Source organism: Ischnura elegans, chromosome 4 (assembly GCF_921293095.1).
Source record: "Ischnura elegans chromosome 4, ioIscEleg1.1, whole genome shotgun sequence".
Taxonomy (NCBI): domain Eukaryota; kingdom Metazoa; phylum Arthropoda; class Insecta; order Odonata; family Coenagrionidae; genus Ischnura; species Ischnura elegans.
Window position 1 is genome coordinate 29,179,012 of NC_060249.1, and position 20,827 is coordinate 29,199,838.

A 20,827-nucleotide genomic window follows, 5' to 3' on the forward strand; every position below is an offset into this window, starting at 1 on the left:
CAGAGAAGATGAGATTTAATATTTAATGAGACAGGTACAAAAATATTCATAAATACATTTTCTACAAAAACAGGAAGAAATTTTTTAACAAAATGTAATTATATTCTTTGCGTGTAGAACACAGAAATTCACCCTCTCTTTTTCAATTTTTGACAGTGACTTTTCAATATGACTAGAGAGGATAATTTAGCAGGACATCTTGTCTTGCAAGCTCCAACAACATAGGATCGTCGAAGAATTTGTTGATAGAAACATCTTCACTGAGCCCCTTACGCCTACGAGTCTTAATCATAAATTCTCTGGCCAAATGTGTAGCCGGTTGAGGCTCAAGTGGCCTGATTACTATACTTTTATCCAAAGGATCACCAGGAACAATCTAAAAAAGATTGAAATAAATAAAATTACATTATTAATGGAGAAATGATTCAGTGATGGATAGGATTGGTGCATTGTGTACCAGATATTTCATCAGTTTTAATGAACTCCAACATTTTTTAAGGGGTCAAATACACTCGGCGAGAATTACAACTAAGATTTCTTGACCACAAAAGAGAACAAAGGAAATTGTGTAAGTAACAATGGTCTTACAAAATGGAAAATATGAAAAAAAATCTGGCAGAAACTGAGCATGGGAAAAAACTAGGATTATCTGCATCGCATTTAATAATCACATTTGCATTTTCTAAACAGATGATAGTCTCACAACTTCCACAGGAGTTAGGTAATTGCCACTCATTTCAATGCAGCCACGCTGTGAGTTTGAATCACTCCTCACTTGACAGTGACATTTATACTGTGAAACATATCACCAGGAAGTAAAGTGAAATTGAGGACAATAGCCTTCAAAAAACTGTAATTAGTTCTGTAAGCACAAGGGACAGTACATCTGAAATACTGCTTAATCAAAAGAGTCGGAGAGAGATCATTAGTCTCGAACAACACCCATGTCCACACCTTTCGTAAAATTAACCTCAATTCCTAATTCTAATAATTCAATTCATCCTAATAAATTTCTATTTCACCTTTCTCCCGCAGCCACCTTAGATGAACACTAGCTTCGATGCATCTTAAAGCTTCTGTTACCTTCACTTATGTGCCATTCGATATTTGTACCTTTGATTCTAATCTTGAAGGGGTTGATGCCTAACGGAAACCCCCTTCTTCTAACTTCAGCCCATGTAGAATAAAAAGGAGGTCCAGAGAAGGATAAGGGATTAGTTGATTGGTTGTTGTAAGAAGTTGAAGGACCTTTGTTCATAGAGGTCAAGCTGAGAAGTAACACACAGTAGGTAAGCCCTAAATCACAAGAAGTTCTAATCAGGAACATTTGACTCAATCTCTGCTTCAAGACTATCTTCACTCCCCACCATATTCCACTCATTTTGCATCCAAGCTGTGGTTTGAGTAATAAAGCTTTAGTCAGGTGTTCTGAATCTCTAGTCAGCTGACAACTTAGCAAGATCCCTAAAATGTGCTGCATCATGGAATGATTTTCCAATCCATCTCGTGTGCGCTCAACATTAGCATCATGTTTTTTCACTTTATACCACCAGCAAATGTCAATTTAATACCTTCTTAATGTTTCATCTATGTACCATTCATGGTTAGCAACTTACATCATTGTAGCTAGTGAATGAACATCTTACATGTTTCCTAAATTCAAGTCACTTTCGCAAAGATTATTTTGTTTAAATGACCCATCATCATCACTCCAGTATGCCTCATGAGTTTACAAATTATGACACCATTGAAAGGAAAGTACTTTCTACTCATGTCTTATACTGACAAATCAATCATAGAACCTCTCAGAAGCCTTTTCACAACAAAGCTGTGTGAAGGTATAGGCAGCAAAAGTATGTTGATTTCCTCTGCAATTTGATGAATAGGTCAATAAAATACGGACCAAATCTTCACATATCCTCAATAAAACACTGTAAACTTATCAATTTCGTCCTGGACACCTGATGTAATCAAAAGCCAACACATTTGTTTCGTAAGGGGTCCCTCCAGAACCTCATGCCACATTGTACAACCAGCATCTAAGGTAACAACATAACATCTTTTGACACTTAATTTACAGGCTAGAATAGGAGCTGATGAGTAAAATTAATCATTTTAGTATTGGGATTAGGGTTACCCTAAATATGTACAACATAGGATGACGTTAACAGGAATGATTATTAAAATAAATTAAGGGCACATTCTCATAATTTTCAAATTTGAGTAAACTTAAATAACTGAAAGCAATCATGTTGATAATGTAGATCTGGAGGCTAGCATGAGTATGTCAATTTTTATAATAGGTGCATTTGATTCCTTTACAATGACAACATCTTAGTAAAAACTGTTCTCAAAGGGAAAACATACCTGCCAATGATGAAAAACTGAGAGGCAAAAAGCCTGGCCCTGAGTATGGGTTCTGAGATCCGTTTCAAAACCGAATGAATCTATAGCAGGAATAAATGCTTTGATGGTGTAAAGAGGTGATCCAGGAACAGGTGCATCTTGAGTTACATGTCCCCTGAAAATTTGAAGCAAAAGTTAATTTTGGACTAAAAATTTCTACTTGCCGAATATCACAAAAAGAAAACTACCTGAACTTGTGACCCATAATTTTTTCATGAGATAAGAAGAACAAAATAAATAACTAATATGTACATTGAATGTCAAGAATGAACTCTACATTAAGGGTCAATTAAATCAAGTAAAAATATTTTTATAAAACTTAGGCTATGAAGAAGAAGATGATGAAAAACATTACATATGTAACAGGCGGTGTAAAAAAATAACTTCTCAAATAAGTATGGCAACATTTGGCAAAAATGCCTTAGCCCCAAAGAACCACATAAAAAGAAACCAACCTCCTCCTGGCTAGAACTGTGTAAACAGCAGAGACACAATCAGCTGGTGCTTGAACCTCAACAAACAAGTATGGTTCCATAAGACGTGGTGTGGCCATAAGGAAAGCTGAGTAAGCAACTCTTCGGGCAGTTGGAATGATTTGTCCTGTTTAATTGATAGGCAGTTTCAAATTAAAATTTGCATGAATTTTGTAAGCACAACACAAGATCAACAAGAATTCAGACAACATAAAAACCCTTTTTCTAAATGCTACAGTATCTAACTCAACAACAAAAATTATTAATAACTAAACCTTATTTTTTCGTGTTTTATGAAGAAAAATAATATTTGATGTTGGCAATAATTTTATGGCTTCAGGAATCTTGACTTAAGATCTTACAAATGAGATTCAATAATTATGATCTGAAGTGGCTATTAAAGGGACCATCATGAATTTACCAAATTTCAACAAAAAACATTAAGGACATGGTCTCAGAAAGAAAATACTTCGGTCAATCCACCCCCAGCCAGATGCTTAACCTCCATACCTTAATCATAAATTCCTCAACTCTCCACCTCTCCTATATACAAGAGGAAATACATGCTCACTCCATAGGAAAGAATTGTTTTGTCCCAAGACACAAGCATTGATAATGATTGGGATTTTTTTCAGTTTAAGTTAGCATGGACCTTATTTTTGCCATATTGTACTTAGCATATTCAACAATTACTAACTCTGTACATGAATTGCTCCAAAACCAACTTTCATTCATGGGAGCCCACTAAGATAGAGGAACTCAATCCACTTACCTCCTCCTCGGTGAAGGGGTTCTTGGGCAATTACAGCATCTAAAATTTTGAACTTGACATTACGTATAGGCTCTTCACAAAGAGGACCTTCTCTAGTGCCCCACTGAAATCCCTGTGGGTCAATGGAGGAAATAAATTTAAAGTCACAGATTAAACTGACCATTATACATAATTTACAATGCTAAATGGCACAGCACAAATGCATCCAACAATAATAATCTGCAATGCCATGTCATCTAAGAAGAGAACATAAAAACTGCAAATTTATTAAAAAGGTAGCTCACCTGGACAATTGAATCTCGAACAGAGTTAAGTAATCCTTTGTCAACTTCAGAGGGTAGTGTGTCATCAACAAGAATATTTGGACCTCCAGTAGCATCTGGGCCAAAAGCCCATATAGAACGTGCAGCCAGCAAGTCCCAATCATACTTGGTCTGAAAGAATTCACCCAGCCTCTTCCTGTAATCAAAGATGAAAGAAATATTTAATCAGTGCATCACTCAAGGGCTAATGATTGGTAATCATATATACATAGAGCTAAACTATTATAAAGGGTTCCTGCACTTACTTATTCCATGATATCTGGACTACTTCATTTTCAATGTCTTCAGCCAACCCTTTTTCTAACGGCTCAGCAATCATTGTTATTTTGTTCTTCTTGTTGGGTGTTTCAGCAAAGCATTTGAGGGAAGAGGTTTCAACTACTGTTTCACAAAAGGCAACAACTGGATCAGCAACTTTAATATCTGTAAAGACAATGGTAGTTTCAATTTATAATGAGATCCACAAGTTATAAATTATCAACACAGTAATTTCTACTAATTTTACTGAAGATAGAAGCTTTAGTTACTGGTTTCATTTGACAAAAAAGAAATATAGCAGAAGATCGATAATACGGAAATCTAAATAATGGAATGATCTAAACAATGGAAGTTTTGCATAGTTTTTCAAAATTTCTATCTAAGTGGATTAATTTGCAGTCTCAAAGCCTGGCTGTCTTGAAACCATTCCTGCGAGAGCTAGTAAACTAATATGCCATTTTCTTCTCCAAAATATTTCATTACAAGACTTAGGATACTTCAACTCCATCGCACACACTAGATCAGTTCGTCACAATCACAATTTTGCACAGTTTATGCACAATTGCAATACAGTCTGCAGCATAACCACACTTCTTGATGGCTTACATAAGTTTATCAACTTACGAACAACGTCTCGGAATACATCTTGTTCGTATAACGAGGACTTACTCTACTCGGGAAGATATCAACCCTCAATTGCATCATGCCACATTCTTCTATGGATAAAATCAAATGAATGTGATGTTTTTATATATTTGTGCGTAATTTAATCGCGTATATATACACACATGACTCAAAAGCTATTCTGCAGTGTGACTTTAAGTACGGGAGATTGAAGAGACAAGAATTTTTGACAAATTTTGTTTTTTTTTTAGACGATTCCTAAAAGAAACGTTCATACGAACTTGGTTATTACAAACCTCCATTTTTTCAGTCCCATGAACTTTGTAATAACTAGAGTCTACTGTAGCAAGTTGCTGACGAGATTAGTTACTTACTGAAGATGTAGTTTTTATATCATCACAACCATTTACAAAAAATAGATTGCCATTAAACAGGCAGTAAAATAAGTATGTATTAAGAAGTATATCTTACCAATTTCAGAATACATTTTCCTCAAGTCATGCATGACACAGTCCAAGTACAACTCCCCAGTACCTAAGACTACATGCTCCCCAGATTCTTCAACTCTTGTGCCAAGCAGAGGATAAGACTTGTTTACTTTCCGTAGTCCATCCAACATCTTAGGTAACTCTGAAGGGTTGACTGGCTCCACTACATAGAAAAAATAAGAATAGCAATACAAAGTCGTCATACAAAATGTCACTGATGCATTACTTCATATTTTCTAAAAATTAATCGTAGATCTGCAAAGAAAAGTTTAAACTATTGAGAACATTTTAGGCCCGATAATTCTTATAACTTACACATCAGCTTCCTAAAAAAATAACCAATTTTCAGAAATCATCACCAATAAGCCAATATGCTACTGGTATATTACCTGCAATTTTGATGACTGACTGGGTGTTGAATTTCAAGGGTCTAAATATGTACAGGTCATCTCCAATAGTTATGTCGGTGATTGTGGAAGTCTTCACAATTGGTTGATCAATGCCTTCTATCAGCACCCAGTTTCCTGCTGGTACTCTGTTGACTTCTACCTTATATCTTGAGAACACAAAAACAGATTAAACATATAATACAACATATAACCAGTTTTAAAACAGAATAGAAAGAAGACATTAAAATTCATAACAGAATTTTAAATTTTGAATAATTTTTAAATCTTTTCATTTTTTTAATAAAAATATTTTTCAAAGACAATTGAATTTGATTAATGACTGAGCATTGACATAATGTTCAGGAGACACCACCATTTGAACATATCACCACCAAAAATCAAGATTTTTATCTGCGGATAATGGCAACAGGCCAGCACGAAAAAATCTACCCTTCTTTAAACTTGAACTGAAACTATTCAATTTTCGGAATAGTTCAAGAACAACAAAATTAATTCCTTTCATTCTCTAGTTCCTTACAGTTAATGAAATCAAAGTCAAATTCATCATGATACAGTATTATGACAAGAAAGAAGTCTTTATTGGTTCAAGTTTCGTTTCACATCCCTGGTTGTATAAAATAAACTGGATCATTACCTACTTGTTATCTCCTGAAGTCCATCAATTACAAGAAAAGAAATACACTACCTGGCTTCAAATATCCACAAGCGGCCAACAGTCAACACACGTGAATCTTCTTCATCTGCGAGGGTGTAATTTTCTCCAAGAACACGCACTTCTTGCCCCGCACTAAGAGTACCACTCAAAACACGGCCTAGGACTTGGAAAAATGTACACTCTTCAGTTGGATACATTTTTGTACTATGAACCATCAAGCGACCCTGAAACGGGGGAAGCGAACAAAAATTTAAAAACTACATACATAATACCAACATCATACAGTTTCTCACTACATTAATCCCAATGAATTATTAAAGATACACATTAGGAGGTGAGTATATGAATATTCTAGACAAATAGCATGCATTGTGCAAAAATGGCAGTAAACAGGCAAGGCTTTTACTAATCAATGAGACACAAGCTGTCTGCTGTAACACAGCTTTGTTTAGAGTTAATCCCTACACAACCTTTCATCACAACTATTAATAAACATGATCCCTACCACGTGCCACCATAGGGCAGACATATCTCAACTTCACATTCTAATCGTGAGCTGCTGTAGTATACATACTTAGCCACTTTGGCTCGAAAAATTGATGAATACTATGCTTGCCACATGTTGAAAAGAATGCACCATAAGTGTCCCAGCAAAGAACGTGCCTGATAGACCAATAGCCTCACCAGATTGAAAGACCTATTGCTGGTTATCTATCGTTTATCCATGAAACAGAATTAGAGACCAAAATTATTTGATGTCTAATATTGTCTGCAGTTCCATGTTTTTCCTCATTAAAATTCCAAAATTTGACTAGCAAGGGAAGGCAAGGCTCGAGTGTCACCTCCAGATCTCATTCAAATTTTGCTAGGTGATAGGAAATGGGTAGCCATCAGGTGTACTTTTTGTTTCAGCCGCCAACACTCAATATTTTTTGAGATACTAGTGACGGAAAGTACAAGGAAAACACCTAAATTTATGCCATCCGCAGCACAACAGCATAACGTCAGTGCTCTGCATTCAAGTTACAGAGTAGTATAAAGGGCTATTGTTGTGCTGCAGGTTGCATAAATGTAGCTGTTTGCCTTGTACTTTCCGTTGCTAATATCAAAAAAATTATTTAGTGTTGATGGTTGAAACAAAAACTTCACCTCATAGCTATACATTTCCTATTACCTTGCAAAATTTGAATGAGATCGGGAGGTGACACTTGAGGGACTTTCCTTTTAAGTTAGAAGAAAAATTTATATGATATGTATTGATGCATAGTGGGTTGCACACTGCTGTCATTTACATTGAATTAATGGTTTTACTCAGAGAAAGCCCAAATGGCACCTTTATCAGCCAGTATATGAGCTACATATACTGGAGGGTTTGTCCTTCACATAAATGTCAAACTTGTTTCCTAATTTTCAATTTGCATATGCTGAATAGGAAGAATATCCTTTTCAATAGCTTTCACATTCTGTTTCGACTTTATGCAGTTTTGGGGTGACTAGTACAAAGCTTATATGTATTACAAAAAATAATAAATAGATCAAAGCAATCGAAAAAAATTAGCTATATTTATTTTCTAATACTATCAGAGACAGCAGCAAAAACTTAAGCAAATGATAACACCAGGAAATTCAGGAAAATGTAACCTATACAATGACTCATTAATGTATTATTAACTATGTATTTATAATCTTATGACACGTCAGAAAACACTATCAATAGTCAATATTTCTACTTACATCAGGGTCACATTTACACATATCAAGAGCAATAGGCGAGTCGATTGGGCCAGTGTAGATGTGCTCTACTTTAGTTCTTGCAGCTGCAGCAGGAGATGGTATGTGTTGAACACACATGTCAACGAACCCTGAAAGAAATTAATACAATTAGTATGCTTAAAACTGGGCATGTAAAAAGGTCACATTAATAGAAAACTCAGTACACATAACACTGTCATTATTAATAAGGCAGAGAGTTTTTCATCAGATCTTAACATGTATACATAAAAGGTTAAGATGGAATTTAATAAGACCTCAAATGATTTATACCATAGATGAATTAACACACGATATATTAGTCTAATTTCCATTGCTCCTGAAATTAAGCCGATGTCCCACGGTCAAATTTGCGTCAAAATATTTTGATCAAAATTTGATGCAACTGACGCGCACCCTGTCCCACGGTCAAAATTTTGTCCAACTGGCTTTTGGTCCTATCGTTTGTACAAATCACCGATTTGTACAAATGGATAGGACAGGTTCTAAATTTTCATCCAATTGGATGAAACCAACCAATCACAGGGCCTTTGACAAAAAAGCATCGCCAAGCGCTGACACACAGGCCAAATACGTTAAACTTATTTATCGTCTGCATGAGTATTTTAATTAATAATTATGTATATTATGGACACAAAAATAAACTTTGTTGTATTCCACACAGTATGCATTAAAAACCCAACCGGTTTCCACTTTTTCAGGTCGTTATCTTAATCGTAAACCTCTAGATAAGGACCTGAAAAGATCGAAACCGGTTGAGTTTTTTCAGTAGTATTGTATGGAATACTAAAAGGTTTAGTTTTAAATTTATAATATCACCATACCACGAAGTGAATTCACAAAACATTATTTTAAATATATATATACGTTCGTGATCGTCTATTTCATCGCCTGGTGTGGCCCTAAAGGTAAATATGAGCAAATATTTGTCTCAGTGATAGGCGATGGAAGCTCTCAACTAGGAAATCCGTAATAATCAGTTGATCTTAAATAGAAAGGAAGCAATCTTTAGAATCGCAATACCAGGAGGGATGTTTTGGAAATAATAAAAGATTTACTTAAGGTATCGAGGCCGAATTTTACGCTTCATGGAAGGCATACAATGCGAGCGAGCAGCTGGAGAAATGACTAAAATGAACTGACGATTGTACCTGTGAAACACTACAGCTGCCCGTTTCTATTACTATGATTATAGGATAAGGACCTTATTTTAGAAACTGCTAGATTAGGAGAGAAAAATGTGATTTAAATGCACGCTTACAGCACTATTCATAACATCTCCTCAACCACAATGTCCATCATTTATTAATAACATTTTCCTCGCGGGAATAAACTGCCTCACGTTTGTATCCTGGCGTTTTATTCTGCCCTCAACCTTGCTGATAAGGGACATGAAAATATCCTGACTTGTCGTCAATTATTATCGATAATAAACGGGAACATCGGCGACCAACTCCTTCTCCAACATGTTTAGCATGCTTATTCCAACGCTTTCATACCCCTTTTCCAGCCAAGGCCAAGTTCAGCATTCCTTCTGTTTTCTTTTTTTCGCATCTTTAATGTTCAAGAGGCCTGTTCAAACAATTTCGCCTGCTTAAAAAGAAAGAATCCTCCACCTCCACAAGTTTCCTAGTTGTTTACATAAATATCGTCTTTCGTTTGTTTTTGATCAAAATGAGATGCATCGTGGGACACCCCCAGTCCAGTTGTATCAAAATATTTGCATCAAAATTTTTGGACAAAAATTTTGATCAAAATATTTTGACGCAAATTTGACCGTGGGACATCGGCATTATGTTGAGCCTATTTTATGAAGCACTTGCATTTCCAACTGAAAAATCACAAATTGTCCAAACAAGTACAAATAAAGAAGTTCACGTGCAAAATGTTTGCTGGTAATGGCTACTGAAACTACTAAACAGAATTCCAAACCATGCACAGTGAAACCTTTATTTTCCACACTTAAGGTATCCTTTAAGATGTAAAGTACATGATAAGACGTTCTCAAATCTGGTGAATTGAAAAGACCAGTCGACGCATTATTTCTGGATTTTATGAAAGCCTTCGACATGGTACTTCACAACAAACTTTTATACAAATCACAGCCATACGGGCTAAAAGAAACAGATTTAAATTCCATAAACAACTTTCTAAGTGATCATAACCAAAAAGTAGTTCTTGATGGAACTAGCTCTGATGTAGTTAAAGTAACGTCAGGTGTCCCACAAGGAAGCATAATTGGCCACCTTTTCTTCATTATATACATAAATGACCTATGCAGTCAAAATTAGCAGTAAAACGTTTATTTGCTGATGATGCTGACATCTATTGTAAATTTACTGATCATTCTGAATTTGAAATTCAGTAATCGGATTTAAACAGCCTACATGTGTGGAGTCAAGAGTGGGGACTCGAACTTGAGCAAATGCATGGCTGTACATTTCTGGCATAGGTGGTCCAACTATCCCTGTGTATTTGCTGTGGATGGTGTAAACATAAAGGCAACAGATGAAGTGAAGTATCTAGCAGTTATGATAATTTCGAACCTATCGTGGAGAAAAAACACAAGAAATATTTGTGGATGACCGAAGAAGCTGGGATTAGTGAAGCCTATTGTGGGAAGATTTTCAGATGAGAAAGTAATAGAGAGGTGCGATTTCACACTCTTCTGGCCACACCTTGAGTACGCAGCGAGCATATTGAATCCAGTCCACAAAGACTTAATCTGTAAACTTAAAAAATACAAATGAAAGCAGAATGATTTGTCAAAAACTGCAACGGGCATACAGGATGCGTTACACAGATATTTAACACATTAGATTGGGAGCCACTAGAGGCTTGGTAACTATGTGCTAGGCTTAGATTGCTTGAGCAATTGAGAATGGATATCCTTAAGAGCGACACGGAGAACATCATACTAGAACCCCACTACACTCCCAAGTCTGACAGTAATGATAGAGAGATATTTTTCCGAATGGATAAGAATGGGTATTCATTTTTCCTCTGCATGATAAAAGACTTTAATAAGTCAAGTCATAAGACTTTAATAACATTTATACTAAGCATAATTTCCTTGGAGCATTTCCTTTTTATGAGTAAAAGGCTAACTAAAGTACTAACACGCCATGCCAGACACCTGTTAAGGTGGCTTATGGAGTAGTATGTAGATGTAGATACACCCTGAAAACCTACAAATGGAGGAATATTAACACAAATTATTTACCGTAACTGAATAATATTGGTGCAAAATCAGGGCAAATATGAAGTAGTGGAATATTCTAACAAGGGTTTACAGTGGTTTTCTATGACTGATTTCACTCTCAAAAATGCTTGCCCATCAGTGGCATTTAAGATCACACTGGCCCACTAAACTAAAAAAATGGTTCATTCTAAAGAAAATTATTTTTAACATCCAAGGATTCAGGTACAACAGCTAACACTCACACCCAATATCTATGGCTTATTAAGGATAAGATACGATATATTCAAAGTATGCCGTTTAAGCCTATTATTTTGTTAAGTCTACCAGAGAACACTTCTAAAATGTTTTGATGGAGAATAAAAATTCACTGCTCTCTTCTTGACCACTTTTAATCATCTGAAGCATTGTACTCTTCGTATTTGGACACTCAATTATGTCAAATGTTTCATACTGATGCTTAGCAAAATCTATTTGCATAGTTGAGGTTAAATCCAAAATAAAATAATGTTTTGAACAACATAAACCTATGTATGATCACATTCCAGTCTTATTAGCTTGGAGAGGAATGGTTAAGAGGAAAAGAACCAATATGGCTGGGATGAAGATTAAATTCATATACTCAAGGATGCTTACCACTGAAGTCTCCAAGGAATCGTCCACAAATGAGTCTCAGGAGTGGTCTGACATTAATTTTCATTTCTTCTTTTGTCAGTCTGATACCTAACTCATCTAAAACTGCTGGAAGACTTGTATCAACATCACCCACCACCTGTAGAGAATATCTTATCATCAATTACTGACGTTAAACAATATTGGAGGTGAGAAAAATAGGCACACTTTGATTCAATCTGAATGCCAAAGGTGCAGCAGTTCAGGCAGCCACTGTCTCTTACAAATTCAAGAAAAAATAAGATGGAAAACAAATATACATACATAAACATTAAATTCCATATTTGATCAAACAGCATAAGGAGAAAGATAGCTTTAAAATTATCAAGAATTTTCACTAATATTAGCCAATTACAAACCTAACATGAAACGTAAGAGTTTCAACAAAAAATCATGGAAAAGTGATGTTGGTTATATGTAGGTACATCTACCCATTCAAGAGAACAGTAGTAATAAAAATTAGGTTGTATTTAATTTATGCTTCTGACAACACACAGAACCAGTTCAAATAAATTTTTCCAAGATCTAAAATTGCATAACAAATCATAATTAGCCTGTTCAATTGGTACGGAAGCTTCCTCAATGATTAAATGGTGAAAGGTTTTCAGGGTTAAGTTGATTCAATTAGGTGGACGACAGTTTTAGGCCCATTCTAGCTCCAGTCTTTAGGTCCTAATGATCTGCAAAGCTTTGATTAATTGCATATAAGGCTAGTAAAGTACGTCCTGATTTGTTCATTTTGAATCTGAATATTGGAAAAGCCATTTGAACGATGAAGGGAGAGATTTACCATCCTCCTCATTGAGGTTCCTCCTGTAACTTACCATTTCTATTGCCTACTTTATCAGCCGAGGGAAATATTTATTTTCTCTGGCGATGATTTTAAATAAAATTTTAAGAATCAAAAATAATTACCAGAGGAAAAAAAAATACTTCCACCTGCTGATAAGGGAGACAATAGAAATATCAAGTCACAGGAGGAACTTCAACTGGAGGGACAGTTATCCTCTCCCTTTATCTTTAAACAGCTTTCTCAACAATCGGATTCAAAATGAACAAATTACTGCCAGGGGCAGTCTGGGGTGATTGGGGACCCTTGGCTGGGACTCATTATAGGCCACCCCCTCCCCAGAAAATTTTAGGAAATTGGATGCCCAGAAATCAATTTTGACTCTATTCCGGCTCTTAGAAACCAGATACAAGTAATGAAAAATACTATTTCACATCTTATAAACTGTAATAATGTATGTACATATTATGGTTCTATTAACTATTTAGTGAATTTGTTCCATGTAATTGCACTGTGATCTAAAAAATCTCAAAAACAACCTTTTCAAATAGCCCATTCAAATAAGTGCCAGGTTCTCTTTAATCATCTAACACCTTTATTTTATACGCTATTTTCTCAATTAGCATGTTGTAAATCAAGCTACTAATGAAAACGTAGAAATTTATAATTACAAAACACTTTGGTTCCAGGAATCTAATTCTTTTTTTTAACACCTTTCATATATGCTTCATGATAGATGTGAGCGTTGTGGGGGCCCCCAAAGCTCGGGGCCCTCGGCGATCGCCGACCAGCCAACCTGGCCAGACCGCCCCTGATCACTGCATGCTTAACTAGCCTTATATATAAGGAATTGAAGCTCTGCAGATCATTAGGACCTGAATAAGGGAGCTGGAATGCACCTGAAACTGTCGTCCACCAAAAGGAATCAACGCGACCTTGACTAGGAAAACATTTATCCATGCTTGTTCACTACATATTTATGTACACCAAGGATGAAGTTTGTAATGAAAAATCATTTGCTAAGCTGGGATTGAAACCCAGATCTCCCGATTACCGGTCAGGTATGCTAACAGTTACCCTGTAAACATACCTGACCAACATTTGGGAGATCCAGGTTCGAATCCCGGCTAAGCCAAATGATTTTTTCATGATGAACTTAATGCTTGGTATGCATTACTTTGTACCCATGTGCATGGCAGCGTACAAAGTTACTTGTTTCATGCAGTGTTTTGCAAGTTCAAATTTGACTAGAAAAGAGATTATATCTAAAGAACTTACCTGTGCAAATATTTTATACAGAGGTTCCAAAACAAACTCCACGAAACTTCTCTGAGCTGAACCATGAGGTGGTTTCTTTGTGAATTTCCGCCTGAAAGAGGCAAATAAATACATGTGATTTTTAAATAAAAGGATCTTCATACACAGAGCTGACATCATTTACAAGGCGTATAGATATTATTACTGACTCGTTCAATAGCCTTTGCATTTTACTAAGATTCCATCATGGCAGTAACTTCACTAACCAAGTAATATCTATTTCAACGATTAAAAAAAGATATTTTATGTACTTACGTCTTGCTGTTAAAGTAAATGTCTCCCCACAGTCGTCGAGCAAACTCATTGACATTCACACCATCATAAGTCTCTGAATATACATTGGCAAATGACTTAAGTGTGAAGCAAACAGAGTACAAACTGCTGGCAAAGCACACATTTCCCAGAATTGGGGAAACAAAGCGTGGATTCTCTTCATCAGTGTACAAACTGTTGGCGAGACAAAAAATGAATTCATTTAGGTTACATTCTATAAGATTTTACAAATGAATTACCAAGCATTTACACCTCTCATAATACCATAACATTCAGCATTGAATCAGCAGCAGATGAGATGCATAGTTCATCCATTGTAAAGAAACAATGTAGCCGTAATTTTTAGCTTCAGAAGTTTGCATTTGAATACTTATATTCTAATGGCACCATACATAAATTAGAAAATTTTTGGTAATCAAAGTTTCAATCATTCCATTATTAATTTATTTAGCAATTAATCACAGCTTAAATATGAAAGTAATAATGTGGCATTAATAAGAAGGCAGCTGAAGTTTGCATTCTTTATATGAACTTGCTACATTATACTGGAATTAAACTAATTTTCTGAATGTTGTGAAGGATATTCTGGCTGTCAAACATTAAAAACACAAGGTTTTAAGCATAAACTATGGTTACTTTTATGAGATAAAATTAAGCACACACAGGCAATTGAAGGCAGGTGAAGATTTTTAATATTGGCATAACTTAATGAGGAAGACAACTACCTCTCAATTTTACGTTTTAGAGCATACTTTTACAAAAAACATAGCCGATTTTCATCAAATCATGTTCAAATTATTAAATATGTAGTACCTTACCTGAGAAGGCCATTTATTTCTTCAACTATGTGTCTCAACTTGTAGTAGGCATCTTGAGGCGGTAATTTAAGTTCAAGCATCAGCCTGTCAATTTTATTGATGCATATAGTGATGGCAACTTTTTCCTGTAAAAAAATTAGATATGTATTATAATTTTGAGGTAGCCAAAAAATTACTAAGCCTCTACAAATAAACTTCAGTACGTTTATTTTCCTAGAGGGGGTCTAAACTCGACTCTCAACAATTCATTCTGTTTATTATATTTTATCAGTGTTTTTAGAGGCTCCTGTACCAAGTTCACTAGGAATAATAATAACTTAGGCCTGATTATACTATTTATGTATTGCATCCTTCGCCACTCAATGTTGTGATAATTTAACACACTCTTGAACTATGAACGAGAGAAGTCTTTCCTTGGGAGGAGAAGTGACCACAGAACCTCAAAGGTCTTATTCAAGGAAATTACTGCACACTAGCAAGCTGCATAAATTAATTGAGTCACCCTCAAGTGCACTTCAGATTACACTCAGAAAAATCATTTACTTAGACCGTGATCCCCCACATTTGATCTGATGAAATCTTTGCCAGTGTTACTTCTTTGTAGGCTAAATCTTTAGAGGCTTGGAAAGTGTCATAAGCACTTAAAGGTTATTCTTGTACACATGGCCATGCACTTCATTACAGTTAATGGCACATTGATAAAAAATTCAGGTGTTTATTATCTTTTGTATGTAGAATCAATTGACTCTTGAATTTATTACGACAAATGATGTTCTTTCTCATTTGCATTTCATGTCTAATGAAGAGGTTAAATGAGAGTTTTTACTGATTTCTTAGTTTTAGGCAAAGCAGAAATATTGCTTGAACTAAGAGAGCGACTCAATCATGTAATAGCAAATCCATTCCATGTTATGGGATGGATTCATATATACAGATTTCTGGCTCGAACTCCGGTCACAGCGAATCATTTTTCCTTTGTGGAATTTTTGCACAACAAAAATCGTTAAATCCAAGGCATTTCAGGATGCATTGACTGATGTATATAGTGAAGTACATCATAAAAACTGCAACTGGTAAAGCATGAAAATACGGGAAGAAATGGTTAAATGCATCAATAAGAGGCAAAAAAATAACCCCTCTTCTGACTTTGCCTAATAAAGCTTGACTTAACCAATGACTTTAATATATCAGTTCATAGGCATCAATATAACCGTAAAAATGAGAAAGCAGCCCTTCTCCCAAAGCCCCATTTTAAAGATACACTTGCCCAAATGGGATAAACAGACAACCCCCTTCAGACGGTTTAAATAGAACTCGTCGTGATGACTAATATACATTGAGAGTTTGATTTGATGAATAAATCAGCCTTGATTGTGAAGGAACTATGTAGTATTAAATGTGGGGAAAATAACTGGTCTTTCATTTAGTTAATTGACCAAACTGGATAGTCGGTAAATGCAGTCAAGTTTTGGTCAAAAGTAGACAAGTTACTGAATGAGAAGAAGTTGTTTACCTGAACAGCATGTTTTAACAATCTTTCTGTATTTAGCATCACACCTTCAGCAGCATCTACAAATAAAACTACTCCATCTGATAGCCTGATAGAAGCTGTGGCCTCATCGGAGAAGTTCACATGCCCTGTAGAAGAAAGTCACACAATACAAATCATGTAAGAATAACCTATGTCTAGTCAAGTTGGTAGTATTATCAACAGATTAAAGAAATAACAACAAACAAACCAGTTTCATAAGTATATTATTAGTGGAATTTGGTTTAAGCCTATCCTCAGCAATGAAGAACCATGAAAACATACATGACCAGTTCTAATGAAAATTTGTTATAGTAAGTTAAAAATTTACCTGGCGTATCGAAAACGTTCATGAGATGTGATTTGGCTTTTATATCTGGCATCACAAGAGTGACTGGCATAGCTTTTGTGGACACCCCTCTCTCCTGTTCCGTAAATAGTGTGTCTGTATAGCGTAAATGCTTATCTTCTAAGGGCAAACGAAGTCCTGGGTGAGTTTGTTCAACCAAGCGGTCAACGAAAGTAGTTTTTCCGTGGTGAAGATGGCCAATAATAGCTACATTTCTGATGAGGTGAGGTGCATCCATCAGATCAGCTAGGAACCTAATTAATGAATAATACTTTACTATATTACTAGATTACAACAATACTTTACTAATACTAGATTACAAATATGACACAAGGATATCCAAACATGAGAAATCTAGACAGTATAGGAGTTAACACTTGCGTCAAAATTTGGATCACATGTATTTATTTAATATAAACTAGGCAATATGCCGAAGAGATACGTAAATGCATATACTTGTAAATCAAGGCTACGCATTTTAATACTCATTTGTGACAGAAATGACATTATACTCACTCCATATCGTAGACTGTCTCTGGAAGGCTTTGTTCTTTCAACTGAAACTTTTTACGCCTTGTCGGTGCGATTAATGGTTTATCAAGAGGCTGATTGTCTTCTTCTTGCACAATTGTTTCAACTTCTGGCCCGAATACTTCCAAGGCATTTGGGTAGTATCGTTTGTCTTCATGAAGAACCACAGACATAGGGGCGACTTCCTCACCTTCGTCATCGTCTCCTCCTTCGTCAACTCCCTCTTCCTAAAGCAAGACATAAGTACAGGTAATATCACATTGAGCTTTAATAAAAGGGTACTACCACCAATAGCTGATTTGATTTGAGGGTCTCACAATATTCATCGTGTCAAATAATACTCACATCATAGTCTTGGCCCTCAGGTTCGCGATCCCTGTAGGCATCGTCTTCCTCTTCATCTGATTCGAGCTCAGGTCCTATGTAATTACCGAATTCGTCATAGAGGTCTGCATCCATGATGACCTGCTGATGAAAAGAGTTATTTTCGGCGGCTTTACAGAAAAACCCGGTTGCAGTTTAATGTGGAGATGTTAAAAACGCAAACCACATGCTGCTTCACCCATTTTAAGCCGGCATGAAAAATGACGGATCATGAAGGCCGGGAAGTGGAAAAAATTAATGGGAATAGAACTTCATGAAACAAAGATTATGATATTAGCAAAAAGTTACATCCATATGACTAGATTTTAAGAAATGTACCTCTTTCTGGATATTCCAAGCGACTTTTGTTTACAAACTTCAACATGGACTCTGGCGCATCGAGTAGTTCAGTTGTTATTTTTACGCTTCGTTTATTCGGAATTTCAAATTTCCAGCCATCATTTGCTTTTTTCCTTCTTTAATCAATAAAAATCAACGACTGATTTAAATAGCGAATTATAAGCTGGATAATCCATTTTTGAGCGCTGTGTTAATTGAAAATGTGATGAATGAATGAACGCTAAAAAAATCGATATAAACATACAACAGGGTGCAGCACTATCGCCTTCGTTGCGGCTCGATGGCGTGAATTCGAAAGTTCCCTTTGCATCCGTTTGCTTTCATTTCTTCCCTTTGGATAGATCTGTGATAAAATATTTCTTTTTACACCTGCTGTTTATACGCATCCAATCGACTTCTCTGCCACTTTCTCATTTCATGTTTTTATCGGACCCCATCCTTCCTCAACCGTCTGCATAGTCTCTCCAATCTCTCATGTTTTAGTCTAGGTTGTGGTCAGTTGTGGTATTCCGACTTCTTTGTTACCTCTACAGCTTCTACATCCTATTTCCCCGCTTGTCTGATTTTCCTAATTTGTTAAATAGATTTCCTTAGATCATCATCATTGCTTCACATTAGCACTAGGCTGTCATCTGACGAAGAAACTTTGCCATGCAGATACGTATTTAATATCTTTCCATATCCTCTGGAACCTCTAATCTATCTCCTCCTTCCTATGGTTGCTAGTGAGCATGTACACTTGAACCACCACAAGGTTGGATGGGGTGCATTTCCATTACCATAGTCCTATTGTGTACTTGCTCAATGCCTACCACTGTCTGAACCAGTTTCCTCTTTAATACCAGAGCTATCCCTTCATTGCCTTTCCTCCCCACCACTATACATAACCCTGTACTCATCACTCCTGTAATATCCACTATCCTTTTAGGGGTGGGCCTGATCGAGTTGTATAAGACAAGTTATTAAGCAATTATGTTACTCTGCTTGATGTTGCTTAGCATCCTTGCTCTTATGATTTTCCCAACAGTGCATGTTTTCAAAGTTATGCTGCTTTCTTCTTTTCCATCGTTTTAGTGTTCCTTCTTCATTCTTGGATGCTGCTGATTTAGTCTCTGTGAAGAATTTTTATGATACATAATACTTTGGGAATGTTGCTACCACCCTTTACAACTTTGGCATGTAGTGACAGTTTTAGTGGGTAAAGTAGACACATTGCCCTGCTGGGAATGGGTAGGGGTCAGGGGCAGATAAATGTTGTTGCTTTGGGGAGGGAGGAGGCAGTTGATCACTTTGTGCAATGCCTTGGTGATATGCTATAACTCTCAGAGATAACGCATCTCAAGTCTGATACATGCTGACAAGTGGCTTTTCTCTATTCATCAGTAATTTTGTAAAGACATTTAAGGTAGTGAAATTAAAACTTTCATTGGAGGACCACGTTAAAATTTGCCATCTTTCCAATTTCTCCAGCAATTTCAGGGTGCCTTAGCCCTTTAGATGCAGGAGTACATGGTTTTAGCTACCAGCCTATACGGGAGAGAACAAAAAAAAATTTTTCCCTCTAGCCTGGCAAGAAGAGCACCCTTACAATCCGGGGCAACACTTCTTTCTTCCTTACCAATGCATGGGCCTACATTTGAGCACTTGCAATAGGCATATTGACTGAGTGGGGAAGGGGATGAAAACAGAGCGAAATGGATAGTGTGATAGGAAATGCCGGGAGGCAACCCCTGCCATAAGGGATGGCTAGGGAAAGTTAAGTGATCCCTACAGTGAGGGAAAGTGAACTTGGGCTGGGTAGCAATAAAAATTTTGGGTAACTGCCTTAGGCATTCAAGCAATAGTCAAACGTTTAAAAACGATTTGCCTGCAGTCAGCGTACATCACCTTTAAAAAAGTTCCCGCAGTCTTAGCGTTAAGCCTTTATGGGGTGGGGGTAAAATGTGGGGATGGGGTAAGGAGGAGGAGGATGGTAGGAAGAGAAGGGGTAAATTTCTTTCACTATTCATGGAAAGACGATCTGGAGTTTTAAAAATCAATGAGCTCTGATTTAGCAGCCATGCTTTTATATATCACATTTGTGTGTTAATGTGCATTGTTGTGAATTTTTTAATGTGCCTTGTGTACCAATTTATAAAAAAATATGAATCACAACCTTTAGGATAACGGGTCATATCAAATATTTAGACTTCCTCGCAAATCCTTGTAGGTAAAGGCATTATTTTCCCTACATACACATCCTTTCCACTAAGTTTTCAACATCTGGTACCAACTCACTATTAATCCCTATGGAATAGGATGCTATAGTCTTGTGTGTAATTGAGATAAGAGAGGGTTTTCTTCCAATAGGACTGCAAAGGTATCTTAAAAATGTGCAAGGTCATAAAGGATGGCAGTGGTGATATATATATGTTTAGTTTGAAAAAAATATGACCCCAACGGCCATGG

General features: G+C 36.2%; 1 protein-coding gene across 2 annotated transcripts; it reads right to left on the bottom strand.

The window, feature by feature from the left end:
* On the bottom strand, positions 1–18,459 carry LOC124157218 (116 kDa U5 small nuclear ribonucleoprotein component). Of its 2 annotated transcripts, none has more exons than XM_046531771.1 (19): positions 18,359–18,459; positions 18,002–18,121; positions 17,642–17,883; positions 17,108–17,379; positions 16,762–16,886; positions 15,249–15,373; positions 14,413–14,604; positions 14,119–14,209; positions 12,015–12,150; positions 8,144–8,271; positions 6,440–6,633; positions 5,734–5,900; positions 5,328–5,507; positions 4,220–4,397; positions 3,936–4,110; positions 3,652–3,763; positions 2,862–3,006; positions 2,368–2,521; positions 1–376 (listed from the first exon to the last, which is right to left on the bottom strand). In XM_046531771.1, exons 2-19 carry the CDS (start codon positions 18,113–18,115, stop codon positions 173–175), a joined length of 2,934 nt encoding a protein of 977 aa, XP_046387727.1. In that variant the 5' UTR covers positions 18,116–18,121; positions 18,359–18,459; the 3' UTR covers positions 1–172. The 2 variants fall into 2 exon arrangements, with proteins under 2 accessions (XP_046387727.1, XP_046387726.1); XM_046531770.1 differs by having other exon boundaries at positions 18,002–18,124; positions 18,359–18,448.
* Between the last annotated feature and the right edge of the window lie 2,368 nt (positions 18,460–20,827).

Coding starts and splice junctions, on each gene's coding strand:
- LOC124157218 (XM_046531771.1), bottom strand. CDS start 18,115: ATGGATGCAGACCTCTATGACGAATTCGGTAATTACATAGGACCTGAG. Junction 17,884..18,001: donor CTGAGGGCCAAGACTATGAT/GTGAGTATTATT, acceptor GTCTTGCTTTAG/GAAGAGGGAGTTGACGAAGG. Junction 4,111..4,219: donor GTCCAGATATCATGGAATAA/GTAAGTGCAGGA, acceptor CTTTGATTACAG/GAAGAGGCTGGGTGAATTCT.